Source organism: Triticum urartu, chromosome 7A, assembly GCF_056163025.1.
Source record: "Triticum urartu cultivar PI428250 chromosome 7A, HENAU_Tu73, whole genome shotgun sequence".
In the NCBI taxonomy this organism is placed as follows: Eukaryota; Viridiplantae; Streptophyta; class Magnoliopsida; order Poales; family Poaceae; genus Triticum; species Triticum urartu.
The window spans coordinates 485,012,163-485,032,072 of record NC_141879.1 but is presented as its reverse complement, the minus strand read 5'-3'; the positions used below and the strand labels follow the sequence as shown (position 1 = coordinate 485,032,072).

Sequence of the window (19,910 nt, the reverse complement as noted above, 5' to 3'; positions counted from 1 at the left end):
ATCTTGCAATCGAGTCTTTTAGTTTCTTGTTTTATCACTAGTTTAGAAAAGAAAATTACAAAAATTACAAAAATAATAATAATATGGAATTGAGTTTGTCTCATACGCTTCATCTTTTTAATATCTTTCGTGAGTATGATGGAAAGGAAAATTGTGCCAAAGTATTAGAAGAAGAATGCATTAAAATGTTTGGCACTAAATCTTTGAATGATGAGCATGATTGCAATGTTGTTAGTATGAACTCCTTGAATATCCACAATACTAATGATGATTGCACTAGTTATGATGAAAATGTCTCCTATAAACATGTCAATTTTTGTGGAGTGCATTGGGTTTGCAAGTATACACCAAATAGGGAAGATAGATATTGCAAGAGGCATAAGCATTAAGAAACTAAATGGTTGCAAGAAAGGCTAGAAGTTTGTGCTGAAAATTTAAATTTTCTTAGCCGTACTTGTGAACTTTGCAATGAACATGATCATTTCAGTACCCAATGCAAATTGTTTCATGATCGTAATGTATCCAAAAATTGTGATGACTTGATTTCCCTTTCACATCATAATGAACTTAGTTTGCTCTTGGGTTAGGAAGAAATGAAACATATAACTAAGGATATTCTAGAATTTGCCCTTGATAGAGTTCTTCATTTTGATCTAGAGGAAATTTATATGTATTGTGCGGTGAATTGTATTGAAAATCCTTATATTGCCAACTACATAAAGAAAACAAAACAAATGGAAGATGAAGAGAATACTAATGAAAGGGAAGAGACTTCCCAATACCCTCCTATTATTTCTTATGATGAATCAGGTAACGAGGAGGAGCCTCCTATTCAACCAATCTCATTAATAAGGAGCTCCAAAAAGAGGATTGAACCCACACATTATGTGGTGAAGAAGAAGAAAAGAAAAAGGAAGAGAGGTAAAAAGATATCTCTCCCAAATAATGCTGCTCCTATTACTATTGTGCCTCATGAAAATATAATTGTGGAAGATAATGATACTTCTTATAATCTTGAAAATCTTTTTGGCACTTGCTTGGAAGAATATGATAATTGCTATACTATTGGTTCTATCCATACTATTAATGATGAGAGTGATTATGCTTATGATATGAAAAGGCCCAAGCTTGGGGATGCTATGTTTGATGAAGATGGTGTTTTTGAGAATATATTTGCTGCAATTAATGTGTGTCCCAAGCTTGGGGATGCTACATTTAATGAATATGATATTTTTAGTCTCCCAAGTATTGATATGCAAATTTATTATGATGAGAACAAAGTTGCTACTTATGATAATTATTGTGATGATACATATGCTATAAAAAGTAGTGATGATTATATTTATAAAACTTGTCATGATTATGATTACCCCTTTTCTGAACATTACTCTTTTAATGTGGAAACAATTTATAGTATTCAATTCTATTATGATACTCCCACTATCCCGAATGAGAAGAATTTTGCTTATGTGGAGAGTAGTAAATTTTCTATGCTTGTAGATCATGAAAAGAATGCTTTATGTGATAGTTATATTGTTGAATTCATTCATGATTCTACTCAAAATTATTATGAGGGAGTAATATATGCTTGTAGGAATTGCAATAATATCAAGTTCCCTCTCTATGTGCTTAAAGTTTTAAAGTTATGCTTGTTTTGCCTTCCTATGCTAGTTGATTATTGTTCCCATAAGTTGTTTGCTCACAAAATCCCTATGCACATGAAGTGGGTTAGACTTAAATGTGCTAGTCATATTCTTCATGATGCTCTCTTTATGTTTCAATTCTTATCTTTTATGCGAGCATCGTTGAAATCATCATGCCTAGCTAGAGGCGTTAAACGTTAGCGCTTGTTGGGAGGCAACCCAACTTTATTTTTGTTCCTTGATTTTTTCTCATGTTTGGTAACAAATAATTTATCTAGCCTCTATTATGATTGAGTTTTTTATGTCTTAATTAGTGTTTGTGCCAAGTAGAACCGTTGGGAAGACTTGGGGAAAGTCTTGTTGATCTTGCTGTAAAAAACAGAAACTTTAGCGCTCACGAGAATTGCTGCCATTTTTTATTGGAGAGTGCTATTCAGTTAATTATTTTTGCATATGATTAATAGGAAAATTCCTCAGGTCCACCAATTTATTTTAGAATTTTATGAGTCCCAGAAGTATACGTTTGATACAAATTACTACAGACTGTTCTGTTTTTGACAGATTCTGTTTCCTATGTGTTGTTTGCTTATTTTGATGAATCTATGGCTAGCAATAGAGTTTATGAACCATAGAAAAGTTGGAATACAGTAGGTTTAACACCAATATAAATAAAGAATTAGTTCACAACAGTACCTAAGTGGTGATTTATTTTCTTATACTAACGGAGCTTACGAGTTATCTGTTAAGTTTTGTGTTGTGAAGTTTTCAAGTTTTGGGTAAAGATTCGATGGACTATGGAACAAGGAGTGGCAAGAGACTAAGCTTGGGGATGCACAAGGCACCCCAAGGTAATATTCAAGGACAACCAAAAGCCTAAGCTTGGGGATGCCCCGGAAGGCATCCCCTCTTTCGTCTTCATTCATTGGTAACTTTACTTGGAGCTATATTTTTATTCACCACATGATATGTGTTTTGCTTGGAGTGTCATTTTATTTTATTTTGTTTTGCTTGCTGTTTGAATAAAGTATCAAGATCTGAAATTACTAAATGGGAGAGTCTTCACATAGTTGCATAATTATTCAACTACTCATTGATCTTCACTTATATCTTTCGGAGTAGTTTGTCGTTTGCTCTAGTGCTTCACTTATATCTTTTTAGAGCACGGTGGTGGTTTTATTTTGAAGAAATAGATGAACTCTCATGCTTCACTTATATTATTTTGAGAGTCTTTAGAACAGCATGGTAATTTGCTTTGGTTATGAAATTAATCCTAATATGATGGGCATCCAAGAGGGATATAATAAAAACTTTCATATAAAGTGCATTGAATACTATGAGAAGTTTGATACTTGATGATTGTTTTGAGATATGAGGATGGTAATATTAGAGTCATGCTAGTGAGTACTTGTGAATTTTAGAGATACTTGTGTTAAAGTTTGTGATTCCCATAGCATGCACGTATGGTGAACCGTTATGTGATGAAGTCGGAGCATGATTTATTTATTGATTGTCTTCCTTATGAGTGGTGGTCGGGGACGAGCGATGGTTTTTTCCTACCAATCTATCCCCCTAGGAGCATGCGTGTAGTACTTTGTTTCGATAACTAATAGATTTTTGCAATAAGTATGTGAGTTCTTTATGACTAATGTTGAGTCCATGGATTATACGCACTCTCACCCTTTCACCATTGCTAGCCTCTCTAGTACCGCGCAACTTTCGCCGGTACCATAAACCCACCATATATCTCCCTCAAAACAACCACCATACCTACCTATTATAGCATTTCATAGCCATTCTGAGATATATTGCCATTCAACTTCCCACTGTTTCGTTATTATGACACGCTTCATCATTGTCATATTGCTTTGCAAGATCATGTAGTTGACATTGTATTTGTGGCAAAGCCACCGTTCATAATTCTTCCATACATGTCACTCTTGAGTCATTGCACATCCCGGTACACCGCCGGAGGCATTCATATAGAGTCATATTTTGTTCTAAGTATTGAGTTGTAATTCTTGAGTTGTAAGTAAATAAAAGTGTGATGATCATCATTATTAGGGCATTGTCCCAGTGAGGAAAGGATGATGGAGACTATGATTCCCCCACAAGTCGGGTTGAGACTCTGGACTAAAAAAAGAGGCCATAAAAAAAGAAAAGGCCCAAATAAAAAAAATAAAAAAGTGGCCATAAAAAAGGATAAAAGGCCCAAATAAAAAAATGAGAGAAAAAGAGAGAAGGGGCAATGCTACTATCCTTTCACAACACTTGTGCTTCAAAGTAGGACCATGATCTTCATGATAGAGAGTCTCCTATGTTGTCACTTTCATATACTAGTGGGAATTTTACATTATAGAACTTGGCTTGTATATTCCAATGATGGGCTTCCTCAAGTGTCCTAGGTCTTCGTGAGCAAGCAAGTTGGATGCACACCCACTTAGTGTCTTTTTGAGCTTTCATATACTTGTAACTCTAGTGCATCCGTTGCATGGCAATCCCTACTCACTCACATTGATATCTATTGATGGGCATCTCCATAGCCCGTTGATATGCCTAGTTGATGTGAGACTATCTTCTCCTTTTTGTCTTCTCCACAACCACCATTCTCTTCCACCTATAGTGCTATGTCCATGGCTCACGCTCATATATTGCGTGAAGATTGAAAAAGTTTGAGAACATCAAAAGTATGAAACAATTGCTTGGCTTGTCATCGGGGTTGTGCATGATTTAAATATTTTGTGTGGTGAAGATGGAGCATAGCCAGACTATATGATTTTATAGGGATAACTTTCTTTGGCCATGTTATTTTGAGAAGACATAATTGCTTAGTTAGTATGCTTGAAGTATTATTATTTCTATGTCAATATTGAACTTTTGTCTTGAATCTTATGGATCTGAATATTCTTGCCACAATAAAGAGAATTACATGGATAAATATGTTAGATAGCATTCCACATCAAAAATTCTGTTTTTATCATTTACCTACTCGAGGACGAGCAGGAATTAAGCTTGGGGATGCTGATACGTCTCCAACGTATCTATAATTTTTGATTGTTCCATGCTATTATATTATCAACCTTGGATGTTTTATATGCATTTATATGCTATTTTATATGATTTTTGGGACTAACCTATTAACCTAGAGCCCAGTGCCAGTTTCTATTTTTTCCTTGTTTTAGAGTATCGCAGAAAAGGAAAATCAAACGGAGTCCAATTGACCTGAAACTTCATGGAACTTATTTTTGGAACGGAAGCAATCCAGAAGACTTGGGGTGTACGTAAGGGAAGCAACGAGGAAGCCATGAGGCAGGGGGCGTGCCCTCCACCCTCGTGGGCCCCTCGTGGCTCCCCTGACGTACTTCTTCCTCCTATATATACCCATATACCCTAAAACAACCGGGGAGCACAATAGATCGGGAGTTCCGCCGCCAGAAGCCTTCGTAGCCACCGAAAGCCAATCTAGACCCGTTCCGGCACCCTGTCGGAGGGGGAATCCTTCTCCGGTGGCCATCTTCATCATCCTGGTGCTCTCCATGACGAGGAGGGAGTAGTTCTCCCTCGGGGCTGAGGGTATGTACCAGTAGCTATGTGTTTGATCTCTCTCTCTTGTGTTCTTGAGGTGATACGATCTTGATGTATCGCGAGCTTTGCTATTATAGTTGGATCTTATGATGTTTTCTTCCCCCTCTACTCTCTTGTAATGGATTGAGTTTCCCCTTTGATGTTATCTTATCGGATTGAGTCTTTAAAGATTTGAGAACACTTGATGTATGTCTTGCCGTGCGTATTTGTGGTGACAATGGGATATCACGTGATTCACTTGATGTATGTTTTGGTGACCAACTTGCGAGTTCCGCCCATGAACCTATGCATAGGGGTTGGCACACATTTTCGTTGTGATTCTCCGGTAGAAACTTTCGGGTACTCTTTGAGGTTCTATGTGTTAGTTGAATAGATGAATCTGAGATTGTGTGATGCATATCATATAATCATACCCACGGATACTTGAGGTGACATTAGGGTTTTGGTTGATTTGTGTCTTAAGGTGTTATTCTAGTATGAACTCCAGGGCTGTTTGTGACACTTATAGGAATAGCCCAACGGATTGATTGGAAAGAATAACTTTGAGGTGGTTTCGTACCCTACCATAATCTCTTCGTTTGTTCTCCGCTATTAGTGACTTTGGAGTGACTCTTTGTTGCATGTTGAGGGATAGTTATGTGATCCAATTATGGTATTATTGTTGAGAGAACTTGCACTAGTGAAAGTATGAACCCTAGGCCTTGTTTCCTAGCATTGCAATACCGTTTGTGCTCACTTTTATCATTAGTTACCTTGCTGTTTTTATATTTTCAGATTACAAAAACCTTTATCTACCATCCATATACCACTTGTTGAAGGAAATATGCCCTAGAGGCAATAATAAAGTTATTATTTATTTCCTTATATCATGATAAATGTTTATTATTCATGCTAGATTTGTATTAACCGGAAACATAATACATGTGTGAATACATAGACAAACAGAGTGTCACTAGTATGCCTCTACTTGACTAGCTCATTAATCAAAGATGGTTATGTTTCCTAACCATGAACAAAAGAGTTGTTATTTGATTAACGGGATCACATCATTAGAAGAATGATGTGATTGACATGACCCATTCCATTAGCTTAGCACCCGATCGTTTAGTATGTTGCTATTGCTTTCTTCATGACTTATACATGTTCCTATGACTATGAGATTATGCAACTCCCGTTTGCCGGAGGAACACTTTGTGTGCTACCAAACGTCACAATGTAACTGGGTGATTATAAAGGAGCTCTACAGGTGCCTCCAAAGGTACATGTTGGGTTGGCGTATTTCGAGATTAGGATTTGTCACTCCGATTGTCGGAGAGGTATCTCTGGGCCCTCTCGGTAATGCACATCACATAAGCCTTGCAAGCATTGCAACTAAAGAGTTAGTTGTGAGATGATGTATTACGGAACGAGTAAAAAGACTTGCCAGTAACGAGATTGAACTAGGTATTAAGATACCGACGATCGAATCTCGGGCAAGTAACATACCGATGACAAAGGGAACAACGTATGTTGTTATGCGGTCTGACCGATAAAGATCTTCGTAGAATATGTGGGAGCCAATATGAGCATCCAGGTTCCGGTATTGGTTATTGACTGGAGACGTGTCTCGGTCATGTCTACATTGTTCTCGAACCCGTAGGGTCCGCACGCTTAAGGTTTCGATGACAGTTATATTATGAGTTTATGAGTTTTGATGTACCGAAGGAGTTCGGAGTCCCGGATGAGATCGGGGACATGACGAGGAGTCTCAAAATGGTCGAGATGTAAAGATCGATATATTGGACGACTATATTCGGACATCGGAAAGGTTCTGAGTGATTCGGGTATTTTTCGGAGTACCGGGGAGTTACGGGAATACGTATTGGGCCTTATTGGGCCATACGGGAAAGAAGAAAAAGGGCCTCAAGGGTGGCCGCACCCCTCCCCTTGGTCTGGTCCGAATTGGACTAGGGAAGGGGGGCGACCCCTTCCTTCCTTCTCCTTTTCCCTTCCTCTTTTCCTATTCCATATGGGAGGTGGAATCCTACTAGGACTAGGGAGTCCTAGTAGGACTCCACACTTGGCGCGCCCCCTCCTAGGGCCGGCCTCCTCCTCCCTTGCTCCTTTATATACGGGGGCAGGGGACACCTCTAGACACACAAGTTGATCCTCGTGATCGTTTTCTTAGCCGTGTGCGGTGCCCCCCTCCACCATAATCCTCGATAATATTGTAGCGGTGCTTAGGCGAAGCCCTGCGACGGTAGAACATCAAGATCGTCACCACGCTGTCATGCTGACGGAACTCTTCCCCGACACTTTGCTGGATCGGAGTCCGGGGATCGTCATCGAGCTGAACGTGTGCTAGAACTCGGAGGTGTCGTAGTTTCGGTGCTTGATCGGTCGGGCCGTGAAGACGTACGACTACATCAACCGCGTTGTTATAACGCTTCCGCTGTCGGTCTACGAGGGTACGTAGATAACACTCTCCCCTCTCGTTGCTATGCATCACCATGATCTTGCGTGTGCGTAGGAAAAGTTTTGAAATTACTACGTTCCCCAACACTTGTATCACCATCTCTTCGCCAAACTAGTGCACCTATACAATTTACCATTGTATTGGGTGTGTTGGGGACACAAGAGACTCTTTGTTATTTGGTTGCAGGGTTGCCTGAGAGAGACCATCTTCATCCTACGCCTCCTACGGATTGATAAACCTTAGGTCATCCACTTGAGGGAAATTTGCTACTGTCCTACAAACCTCTGCACTTGGAGGCCCAACAACGTCTACAAGAAGAAGGTTGTGTAGTAGACATCATTGGTGCTATACTTCGGATGAAACGCCCTGTGCGTGTGCACGATGTCCAGAAGCTTACTAGTTGTCTGGCCGCCTTGAGTCGATTCATTTCTCGCCTCGGTGAAAAGGCATTGCCTCTTTACCGACTGATGAAGAAGTCTGATAAGTTCGAGTGGACTCCCGAAGTTGACGCAACATTTGCAAAGCTCAAAGCCCTACTTTCCACCCAGCCGGTGCTTGCTGCGCCAATCAGCAAAGAGCCTTTATTGCTTTATATTGCAGCCACTGGACAAGTTCTCAGTACAGTACTCACGGTCGAGCGGGAGGAATAAGGAAAAACCTATAAAGTTCAGCACCCAGTATATTATGTTTCTGAAGTTCTGACTCCGTCGAAGCAAAGATATCCACATTATCAGAAGCTTGTTTATGGGATTTAAATGATCACGAAGAAAGTTGCACACTACTTCTCTGATCATTCCATTACAGTCATCAGCGACGCTCCATTATCAGAGATTCTGAACAACAGAGATGCAAATGGTTGAGTGGCAAAGTGGGCGATTGAACTCCTTCCCCTGGACATCAAATTTGAGGCAAAGAAGGCCATCAAGTCCCGAGCAATAGCTGATTTCCACGCCGAGTGGATCGAACAACAACTTCCGACCCAAATCCACTCGGAGCATTGGACCATGTTCTTCAATGGGTCCAAGATGCTGAATGGTTCCGGTGCTCGGGTGGTGTTGGTATCCCCCCGTGGTGACAAGCTCAGCTATGTTCTCCAGATTCACTTTGACTCCTCCAACAATGAAGCCGAATATGAGGCACTTCTGTACGGGTTGCGTATGGCCATTTCACTCGGCGTCCGTCGCCTCATGGTCTATGGCGACTCAGATTTGGTGGTCAATCAAGTAATGAAGGAGTGGGATGTCAGAAGCCCAGCTATGATTGGTTATTGCAATGCAGTGAGAAAGCTAGAAAAGAGATTTGAGGGATTAGAGCTCCGTCACATCCCTTGACTGAAAAATCAAGCGGCCGATGATTTGGCAAAGATAGGCTCCAAGAGAGAAGCCGTCCCCAGCAATGTGTTCTTGGAGCACATTCATACACCTTCAGTTCAAGAAGATCCCTTCACCAAAGAGCCCCCACAGCCGAAGAGTGCCACCGATCCGACTGAAATTGAGGTTCCAGCCGTAGTCCATTTGGTTATGGAGGTTTTGGTCATCACCCCCGATTGGACAGTACCATATATCACATACATTCTTAGAAGGGAACTCCCAGAAGATGAAGAAGAGGCTCGACAGATCGTCCGTCGATCTAAAGCCTTTACTGTGATAAGAGGACAGTTGTTCAGAGAAAGTGTGACTGGAGTTTGCCAGAAATGCATAACGCCTGAAGAAGGTCGAGTGATCCTCAACAGTGTCCACTCGGGGACCTGTGGTCATCATGCGTCCTCTCGGACCATTGTGGCCAAAGCATACCGAGCGGGATTTTACTGGCCACGGGCAAATGAGATGGCACAAGAAATAGTCGACAAATGTGAAGGTTGCCAGTTTTACTCCAACATGTCTCACAAGCCTGCGTCGGCCCTGAAGACCATTCCACTCGTCTGGCCCTTTGCTGTTTGGGGATTAGACATGGTTGGACCTCTGAGGACTGGTAGGAGTGGATTCACTCATGTGCTTGTAGCAGTCGACAAGTTCACCAAGTGGATTGAGGCCAAGCCTATCAAGAACCTTGATGCCAATACTACTGTCAGTTTCATCAGAGAGATAACATTCAGATATGGTGTTCCACACAGCATCATCACTGACAACGGATCAAACTTCGATTCTGATGAGTTCAGAACTTTCTGTGCCTCACAAGGTACTCAAGTCGACTATGCCTCAATCGCCCATCCCTAGTCGAATGGACAAGCTGAAAAAGCAAATGGATTGATTCTCAAAGGACTGAAACCCCAACTGATGCGTGACCTCAAACACGCAGTAGGAGCCTGGGTCGATGAACTTCCATCAGTATTGTGGGGATTGAGGACAACTCCCAATCGGTCGACTGGCAGAACCCCATTTTTCTTGGTTTATGGAGCCGAAGCTGTACTTCCGAGTGACTTGCTCCACAATGCGCCCCGAGTCGAGCTTTTCTTAGAGGAAGAAGTAGAACAAGCACGACAAGATGCAGTTGATCTCTTGGAAGAAGAAAGAGAGATGGCCTTGATCCGATCAACCATCTATCAACAAGACCTGCGTCGATTCCATGCCAGAAACGTGAGGGGTCGAGCATTTCAAGAGGGAGACTTGGTTCTCCGAGTGGATCAGCAGAAACTACACAAGCTTGCTCCCTCTTGGGAAGGCCCCTTCGTTGTCACCAGAGTGCTCCACAATGGAGCGTACCACCTCTACGACGTCGAGCACAAGAAAGACGAGCCGCGCGCTTCGAATGCGGAGCTGCTCTGCCCCTTTTATACTTAAACACTCAGTATGTTGAGATGTAATAAGAAGCACCTTTGCAGTTCGTTTATCAAAGACAAGAGCTTTTACAGTCTTCTAAAAATGATTGTCGATTGCTTACATTTGTTTCTGAAATCCCCCAATGGGTGGCTTAGCTGCGAATCCGTTTCGCCTAAGTTGAAAAAATCCTACCGAGTGGTGAGTAAGCCTCTCACTCAGGGGCTTAGCTGCAGTCCAGTACTCGCCTAATTTGAAAAACTCCTAGCGAGTGGTGAGCAAGCCTCTCACTCGGGGGCTTAGCTGTAGTCCAGTACTCGCCTAAGTTGAAAAAATCCTACCGAGTGGTGAGCAAGCCTCTCACCCGTGGGCTTAGCTGCAGTCCAGTACTCGCCTAAGTTGGAAAAATCCTACCGAGTGATGAGCAAATCTCTCACTCGGGGGCTTAGCTGCAGCCCAGTGCTCGCCTAAGTTTCAAAATTCCTACCAAGTGATGAGCAAACCTCACACTCGGGGGCTTAGCTGCAGCCCAGTGCTTGCCTAAGTTTCAAAAATCCTACCAAGTGATGAGCAAACCTCACACTCGGGGGCTTAACTGCAGCCCAGTGCTCGCCTAAGTTTCAAAAATCCTGCCGAGTGATGAGAAAACCTCACACTCGGAGGCTTAGCTGCAGCCCAATACTTGCCTAAGTTGAAAAAATCCTACCGAGTGATGAGCAAATCTCTCACTCGGGGGCTTAGCTGCAGTCCAATACTCGCCTAAGTTCCAAAAATCCTACCGAGTGATGAGCAAACCTCACACTCTGGGGCTTAGCTGCAGCCCAATGCTCGCCTAAGTTTCAAAAATCCTACCGAGTGATGAGCAAACCTCACACTCGGGGGCTTAGCTGCAGCCCACTGCTCGCCTAAGTTTCAAAAATCCTGCCGAGTGATGAGAAAACCTCACACTCGGAGGCTTAGCTGCAGCCCAATACTTGCCTAAGTTGAAAAAATCCTACCGAGTGATGAGCAAATCTCTCACTCGGGGGCTTAGCTGCAGTCCAATACTCGCCTAAGTTCCAAAAATCCTACCGAGTGATGAGCAAACCTCACACTCTGGGGCTTAGCTGCAGCCCAATGCTCGCCTAAGTTTCAAAAATCCTACCAAGCGATGAGCAAACCTCACACTCGGGGGCTTAGCTGCAGCCCACTGCTCGCCTAAGTTTCAAAAATCCTACCGAGTGATGAGCAAACCTCACACTCGGAGGCTTAGCCGCAGCCCAATGCTTGCCTAAGTTTCAAAAATCCTACCAAGTGATGAGCAAACCTCACACTCGGAGGCTTAGCTACAGCCCAATGCTCGCCTAAGTTTCAAAAATCCTACTGAGTGATGAGCAAACCTCACACTCGGGGGCTTAGCTGCAGCCCAGTGCTCGCCTAAGTTTCAAAAATCCCACCGAGTGATGAGCAAACCTCACGCCCCGGGGCTTAGCTGTAGTCTAGTACTCGCCTAAGTTGAAAAACCATCCCTATCCGCAAGGACGACGAGGTGCAGGTCGACTGCAATCCTCTCCACGGAGCTGCACCACAAATACAATGTCCGCTCCATCCCTATCTGCAAGGATGACGAGGTACAGGTCGACTGCAATCCTCTCCATGGAGCTGCGCCACAAGTAAAATGTCCGCTCCATCCCTGTCCGCAAGGACGACGAGGTACAGGTCGACTGCAATCCTCTCCACGGAGCTGCGCCACAAATACAATGTTCGCTCCATCCCTATCCGCAAGGACGACGAGGTGCAGGTCGGCTGCAATCCTCTCCACGGAGCTACGCCACAAGTACAATGTCCGCTCCATCCCTATCCATAAGGACGACGAGGTGCAGGTCGATTGAGATATCTCCCTCAGAGTTGCATCTCAAAAATTATTTCAAGTGAAGATTAAGTTCCACTCGATGGCAAACGCAAGCACATGCAGAAGATAAACCAAGATCAGATAAATTCTCAAGAGTTTCAGAACAGATATAAAAGTACTCGGGCGTCAGGCCCGAAGGAGTTTAACGGTTACAAAACCACTCGGCATTCCGAGGCAAATTTAAAGCAAGTTTAAGTATCAAGTTTGTTCACTCGGCAGGAGGAGGACTTGCAGGCTGGACGAATTCGTCCAAATCAATCCCGTCCGTGATCCGAGTGGCAGCAGCAATAAAAGTCTCCATGAAGGACTGTAAGTCATGCCTTTTTGTGTTGGCGACCTTGATCGCCGCCAACTTCTCCTCTCGAGCTTCTCGGCAGTGGACCCTGACCAATGACAGAGCCACGTCAGCACCCCATCGGGCAGAGGACTTCTTCCATTCTTGCACTCGACCAGGGATCTCGTTGAGTCGAGCCATCAGAGACTCGAGATCATTCTGAAGCGTTGCCCTTGGCCAGAGCGATGAGTCGATGCGTGAAACTGGAACCTTCAGACGGGCAAGATAACTTGTAACACTGGTGACGCGAGATTCCAGTCGAAGCACATTCATGGCAGCCTCGTCACCGACTGGAGAAAGGATAGGGTCCAAGCTTGTCTCGACCCATCCAGTCTCCTCTTCAAAGTTTTGGCAAAATTCTGCAGAGTCAAGGAGTTAATGAGTCGACTGGTCGGGTCCAACATGCAAACAGTAAAACAGTCGAGTAAAAAAGAGGTACCTTCGAGCATAAGAAAGAGTTTCTTGGTGAGAGCTTCCAGATAAGCCTCCAAATCATTCCTCCTGCGAGTCATGCTCTCCAGCTGGTCGGTCAGAGCCACTTTATCTTTTTTCAGACAAGTCACCTCTCGATTGGATTCAGTGAGAGACGAATTCAGCTTGTTGATTTCTTCCTCCAGTGCTCCGACCGAAGCCAGTTTCTAGTCAGCAAGGGCAGTCTTCTCCTGAGCCTCCTTCTGCGCAGCTGCAAGGTCCAGATCCTTCTTCTCCAGGGCCAGCCTCATTTTCTCTGCAAAATTCACATTTAGATCAAACAGAAGAATGAAGAGATAACTTGAGGGATGGTCAAGATAAGCAGTCGACAGGCTGTTACCTTCCGTACCAGCGACTTCATCTTGAGCCTTCTTCAAGTTCTGCTAAGCCAACTCCAGGTCAAGGTTGAGTTGCCTTTGCTTTTCCTCAAATTCGGTGAACTTGGAGATAAGCGTACAAAATTTCTACAGTGAGTAAAAGACATATCAATCGACAAGATCAAATATTATTTATTTCCGAATGAATAAAACTTCAAGACTACTCAGACCACAACCGACTGCCAGCAGTCAACTGCGGTCTCGGGGACTACACCCAGTGGGTGCACTAAGCGTGCCCCCACTGGTTCGGATTCCACTCGGCCGGTCCGCCCAGGCCGAGTAAAAAAAAGAGAGAAAGAAGTGCTCAGACCCCAACCAACTGCCAGCAGTCGACCGCGGTCTCAGGGACCACACCCAGTGGGTGCACTTGGCGTGCCCCACTGGTTCGGATTCCACTCGACTAACACCCAGTGGGTGTACAATCTCGAAGTGCAAGACAATGAAAGATTGCGCAAAGGAAAATATTCGGTTATCATATCCTAAAAGGAACATGTCCAGTCGGAAGATTGACTTACCTGGACATTGTCTCGAAGAGCCGCGCTGGCGTCATAAGCAGCCTGACTATTTTCGTGCACCGCCTTCACCCGCTCCATCATTATGCCAGCCTGACGAATAGCCTCCGCATCGGCGTCCGACTGGCTTTCTGGAACATGATGAGTGGCAAAGAAGGGGATGGATGGTCCAGACACAGCGGCTTGGAGATCCGAGACATGAAGTTGGATGGTTGAAACAAGCTCTGGAGCAGTCGACGAAGCAGGAGACGCACTCGACACTGGGTCAGCAAAGGTTACAGAAACCTTACTCGCATCTTCGAGCCGTTGAACTACTCGCTCCGCCGCCGGCTCCGACTGGGATGTCTTGTTAGCTGTTTCCTTCTTCTTCTTGGGCCTCAGCGGCACATCCTCGTCATCATCCGGAAGCTCAATGACATTGGGAGGGGCTGCAAAGAAATCAGTCGACCCCAGATGAGTCACCAGAATTTAATCGACCGAACAATCGAGAAAAAGATCATGAGGATTGTACCCGGGTTGGAAGTGACTGCATCTTCCATGTCCTCATCTTCATACTGATGGGTGGAGGTCCCAGAAGTAGCAGCACTACAAATTTCAGAATTCAGTCAGTAATGTTTGACGAAATGAGTCGACTCAAATCCAGATTCATACTAAAACAAGAAATCAAGTCCAACTAATACCCAGAAGCAATGGGGATGGCCACTTTGATCTTCGGCAAGGCCTTTGGCGGTTTGGACGGCGTAGCTTTCGGTTGCTTCGACGCCTTCTCAGTCAGCGCAGGAGAAGACATTCGAGGGCGCTTCGATGACTGCCCAGTTTGCGTGGTCGCTTTGCCGCAGGCACTTGCTAGGTCGTGAGAAAGCTTGGATCGTTTTTCCCTACGAGGAGGAGAGTCGGCCTCTTCTTCATCACTCGGGTCGTCGTTGTCCTCGTCCTCTTCGTCGTCAGATTGCCACTCGCCGCTGTCACCTCCACTCGCTTCTCCCTCTGGGTCCTGCTCCTGCTCCCCATTGGGCATCGAGTACATCTCAGTCAGGGCCTAGAAGACAACAACCAAGATAGGAGACAGTCGGATGACGGCAATTAGCTAATTGACAAATCAAGAAAACACTCGACCATTTGGAGTCATACCTTGTCGATTTCGTACGAGTTGTTGAGTGGAGGAATCCTCCGAGATCCCTTTGGGTTGTCCTTGTTGCCAGTGATGCTCTTCAGCCACCCTTCCAACGTAGCATCGTCGACTTCCTCTAGATGGATCCGAGGGGTGTCATCGGTGCCCGAATACAGCCACATCGGATGGTCACGAGCTTGAAGGGGTTGGATGCGTCGCCTGAGGAAGACCTCCAACAGATCCATACCGGTTACCCCGTCACGGACAAGCTGGACTACTCGCTCAACCAGAACTTTCACTTGCGCCTTCTCCTCTGGGATCACTTTCAAAGCAGAGGGCTTCTCCACTCGGGCCATGGAAAAGGGGGGAAGTCCAGTCTACTGACCCGGAGTCAGCTGGTCCTTGCAGTAGAACCAGGTCGACTTCCACCCTCGGATCGACTCAGGAAGGACCATGGTTGGGAAAGTACTTTTACTCCTCATCTGAATCCCAAGACCCCCGCACATCTGAATCACTTGCGTCCTCTCATCACTCGGGCTGGCCTTCTTGACCGACTGAGAATGGCATGTGAATATGTGCTTGAAGAGCCCCCAGTGTGGCCGACATCCCAGGAAGCTCTCACACATGGACACAAAAGCAACGAGGTACACGATGGTATTCGGAGTAAAGTGGTGGAGTTGCACCCCAAAGAAGTTCAAAAAACCTCAAAAGAAAGGGTGGGGAGGAAAGGAAAACCCGCGGTCGACGTGAGTAGCGAGGAGAACGCGCTCACCCTCCTATGGCTGCGGCTCGGTCTCGTTCCCCGGGAGTCGTGCCGATTCATGGGGGATCAGTCCCCCCTCGACCAGGTCGTCGATGTCGTCCTGGTGAATCATCGAGTGAATCCAGTCGCCCTGGATCCATCCCGGCGGCAGGCCGGCCCTCGAAGAAGATCCGCCCTGGCCGGACTTCTTCCCCTTCGCCTTCGCCGTCGCCTTCTTCGCGCGCTCTAACGCCACCATCTTCTCCTTCCCCATCGCGGCGAGCAGAGCTTGAATGGGGCGGCGGCGCTGGAGCAGGAGCAGATGCAGCAGAGAAAACTAAGAGAGAAAGAGAAGAACGAAGACGCACTGTTCAAAGAAAACCCCGGCCCGACGCCTTATATGGGGCCGCTTCCGAGTGGCTAACCCGTGGGTCTGGACGACCCAATCAAATCCCGCAATAGTCGCGTGCGAGGTACGTGGCAAAAAAGGTGGCGCAGTGATCGAGGCGGCCACACCTAATCCCTTCCGATTACTGCGGTCTCCCCCATCCCGCGCGCTTCCCCAAAATCCAAATCCCGCGATATCCGCGCGTAGTAGGGCAATCCGTCAGATGGAATATCTTCTGCATATCAGTACTCAAGACATCACAGTAAAGTTCACTCGGCGGATTCAAGAATGGATCAAGGCGACTGAAAAGGAGCTGAGATCATTATGGTTGTTCGCTTGGTCACGATAAGTCACTACCGGAGCACAAAAATTGAATCAGAGGAATTCTCAACTCCTTCTACACTCAAGCCCCGAACCATTTGGGGGCTAATGATGAAGCTATGTACCTAGGGTAGGGTCATAGGCCTGGCCTAAACTTCCTCCCCAAGGACATCACCCCAAAGCCAGCAGCACTCAAAGGGTACCATCACCCACTCGACCAGAGACATTCCACTCGGAAGAAACAATGTCACTCGAACGTTACAGAAGTCACTCGACAAACAGAAGATCTGAAGCCACTCTACACAGCAACGATCGGACGTTTACTCATAGACTTAACTATCATTTATAGCACTTTAATACAGACGTTACCTGTAACGCTCCTTCTTTATGTACATTGAACCCCGCATAACGGAGGGGAGCTGGGGTCCTGGGGCACTCTATATAAGCCACCCCCTCCTCCAGGACAGGGGTTCGCATCTTTTGTAAACACACACACACACATATAATCCAGTCGACCGCTCCAGGGCATCGAGACGTAGGGCTATTACTTCCTCCGAGAAGGGCCTGAACTCGTAAACTCGTGTGTACAACTACTCCATAGCTAAGATCTTGCCTCTTCATACCTACCCCCCATTCTACTATCAATCTTAGAACCACGACAGCATCCTCGTCCATCGCCGGATCCGAGGATCCCGCGCCCAGATCTGGCCTCCCTCCGCCCGGGTGCACCCATTCGCACCAGAGTCGGCCTTGCCCGTCGCTGAAGACCCCTCGCGCCGCTCCCCGGAGTCCTAGCGCCACCGGCCTCGTCCCCGGTTGGGAGGAGGACGAGGCGCTCGCGCGCCCAACCGCCTTCCCTCCATCGCCGCGTGGGCCCAGCAAGCTGGCCCCGCTGCAGGCCCAACTACGCTAAGGCCAGCCCAGCTCCGCCTCTCCCTCAGACCGCTCTGATACGACCCAAGGGCCCATGGTGAGCATCCCCCCTATTCACCGCCTTGTGCGCATGACAGTTATCCGACGCTCACTTTTTGGTCCTGATATCTCACTAAGTGCTCAAGTCTGTGACATTTTTATGTCTCCTTCATCATGTCATATCTCAATGACCGTGGCTCCGATTCATGCATATGATATGTCGAATTGTTCACCTCTTTGAGATCTTCATGTTAGAAGCATTTCCATGCATGTTACTGTCCATTATGATGCCATTTTCATTGATGCAGGAGTGACATAAAATGTTAACTGCTGGTACTTATCAGATCATGGTGAATTGTCATTTTTGTTGCATTTGATGTGTGTATTCTTTGAGCATGAGGTCTACATGTGTTTTGAACTACATCATGCCATCTTTACAGAGGTGCAAGCCTTGTATTTTTGTGATCTATGTGGTGACTAGCACAAGCATGCAAACTTGGCTCCGTGATGTTGCTGTTTTCAGGGACTTAGGATTTTGCTAAGTCTTTTACCTGCTGTTATTTTGATGCCATGTAAACTTGATGCTACAGTGATATCCATGCTTATTTTGGGATACTTCAGTAAGGATGTTTTGAACATGTGGTTATGATGTATCCATCCATGCCCCTGTTTGCAATTATGGAGTGCTCTAGCATGTCATTTGCTTGCTCTACTTTTGCTATAAAATGTTCCTCGCAGATTGTTAACATGTTAATCAATATTGCCATGGTTGTTGCTAGTGATCCATGCATCCTATGAACTCTCTCTTGCCATGGTTAGCTTCATGACCATGTTATCTTGCTATTGGTATGCTTATATTGTCGTGCAATGCTTTGTGGTGAGTGGCATGAGCTCGCAAAGTTGCCATCATAAATCTGTTTATGCCATGCTCTGTTTTTCTGCTAAGTCTGAAATTGTTAATAAATCTTGCTATGTTTACATGGGTTTCATCATATCTTGTGTGCCTTTTGGCTCATGGTCAGTAAGGGACTTTTGATCTATGCTTTTATTAGAATCATTCCGTGTCTTTGTTTGCTATGATATGTTCATGTAGCATGTTGTTTTCTTGCTCTAAACTTTGCTTCATGATGTTGTTTTTGACATGTTAGTATTTTCACTAAGTCTGTGATGCTGATATCTTTTGCACTTTTGCCATGCTTCTTTGAACCTGCTTTTGTGTGTTTTAGCCATAGCTCAGTGTTGATGTTTTGTCAAGCATCTCTTGTACATCACTTCCATATGCTTTGTTGCTATGTTGGAGTGCAGTAGCTTAGTTTCTTGTTGCATTCTAGATGGCATCATGCTGTTAATCGCAGAATTGTGCCATTCTTGTTTTGCTTGCCATTTGCAAGCCATGCATCCGTTTTCAGTGATCCTTATATCGATTTCGACCGAAATCACCTCATCTTTCCAGCAGCATACTTGGTTTGCCAATTTGATGCCTTGATATTTCTTTCCCTTCCGGAGCGCCCATATGCATTGCACGTCATATCTTGCATATCATGCCATATATTGCATCATGTTGCTTGTGCATTGCATCGTGATTGATTGATTGCTCCATTGCTTGTGTCCTTGCTTTGGATAGAGCGGGGAGACGAGTACATGACCAAGGAACCTGTTGAGTACGCTTTCGAGGATCAAGCTTTCAACAACTCTGAGAACTTTGCAGGCAAGATGACCATATCCTCGAAATCACTTTTATCTTTGCTTGCTAGTTGTTCGCTCTATCGCTATGTCGCGCTACCTACCACTTGATATATCATGCCTCCCATATTGCCATGTCAAGCCTCTAACCCACCTTCCTAGCAAACCGTTGTTTGGCTATGTTATCGCTTTTGCTCAGCCCCTCTTATAGCGTTGTTAGTTGCAGGTGAAGTTGAAGTTTGTTCCATGTTGGAACATGGATTTGTTGGGATATCATTATTATATCTTATTTACTTTAATGCATCTATATACTTGGTAAAGGGTGGAAGGCCTGGCCTTATGCCTGGTTTTTTGTTCCATTCTTGCCGCCCTAGTTTCTGTCATACCGGTGTTATGTTCCTTGATTTTGCGTTCCTTACACGGTTGGGTGTTATGGGAACCCCTTGACAGCTCGCTTTGAATAAAACTCCTCCAACAAGGCCCAACCTTTGTTTTACCATTTGCCTCACCACCACCTACTTTTCTCTTGGGAGTCGCACTTCCGAGGGTCATCTTTATTTTAACCCCCCGGGCCAGTGCTTCTCTAAGTGTTGGTCCAACCTGGGCGATGTCCGGCACCCCCTAGGCAACTAGGGTCTATGCCAACCCGACGTCTGGCCCATACGGTGTGCCCTGAGAACGAGATATGTGCAGCTCCTATCGGGATTTGTTGGCACAGCGGGCGGTCTTGCT

General features: G+C 45.2%; 1 protein-coding gene across 1 annotated transcript; it reads right to left on the bottom strand.

Annotated features, from left to right (window-relative positions):
• Nucleotides 1-13,299: 13,299 nt before the first annotated feature.
• LOC147960073 (uncharacterized) lies at nt 13,300-15,377 on the bottom strand. The gene is made up of 6 exons (XM_087533118.1): nt 15,153-15,377; nt 14,702-15,060; nt 14,533-14,606; nt 14,025-14,449; nt 13,473-13,512; nt 13,300-13,388 (listed from the first exon to the last, which is right to left on the bottom strand). Exons 1-6 carry the CDS (start codon nt 15,375-15,377, stop codon nt 13,300-13,302), a joined length of 1,212 nt encoding a protein of 403 aa, XP_087389244.1.
• Between the last annotated feature and the right edge of the window lie 4,533 nt (nt 15,378-19,910).

Excerpts from the sequence above, each read along its gene's own strand:
- LOC147960073 (XM_087533118.1), bottom strand. The coding sequence starts at position 15,377 with ATGGATCTGTTGGAGGTCTTCCTCAGGCGACGCATCCAACCCCTTCAA. Across the intron at positions 14,607-14,701 it reads GCCATCCCCATTGCTTCTGG|TGCTGCTACTTCTGGGACCT; the intron begins GTATTAGTTGGA and ends TGAAATTTGTAG. Across the intron at positions 14,450-14,532 it reads TGCAGTCACTTCCAACCCGG|CCCCTCCCAATGTCATTGAG; the intron begins GTACAATCCTCA and ends ATTTCTTTGCAG.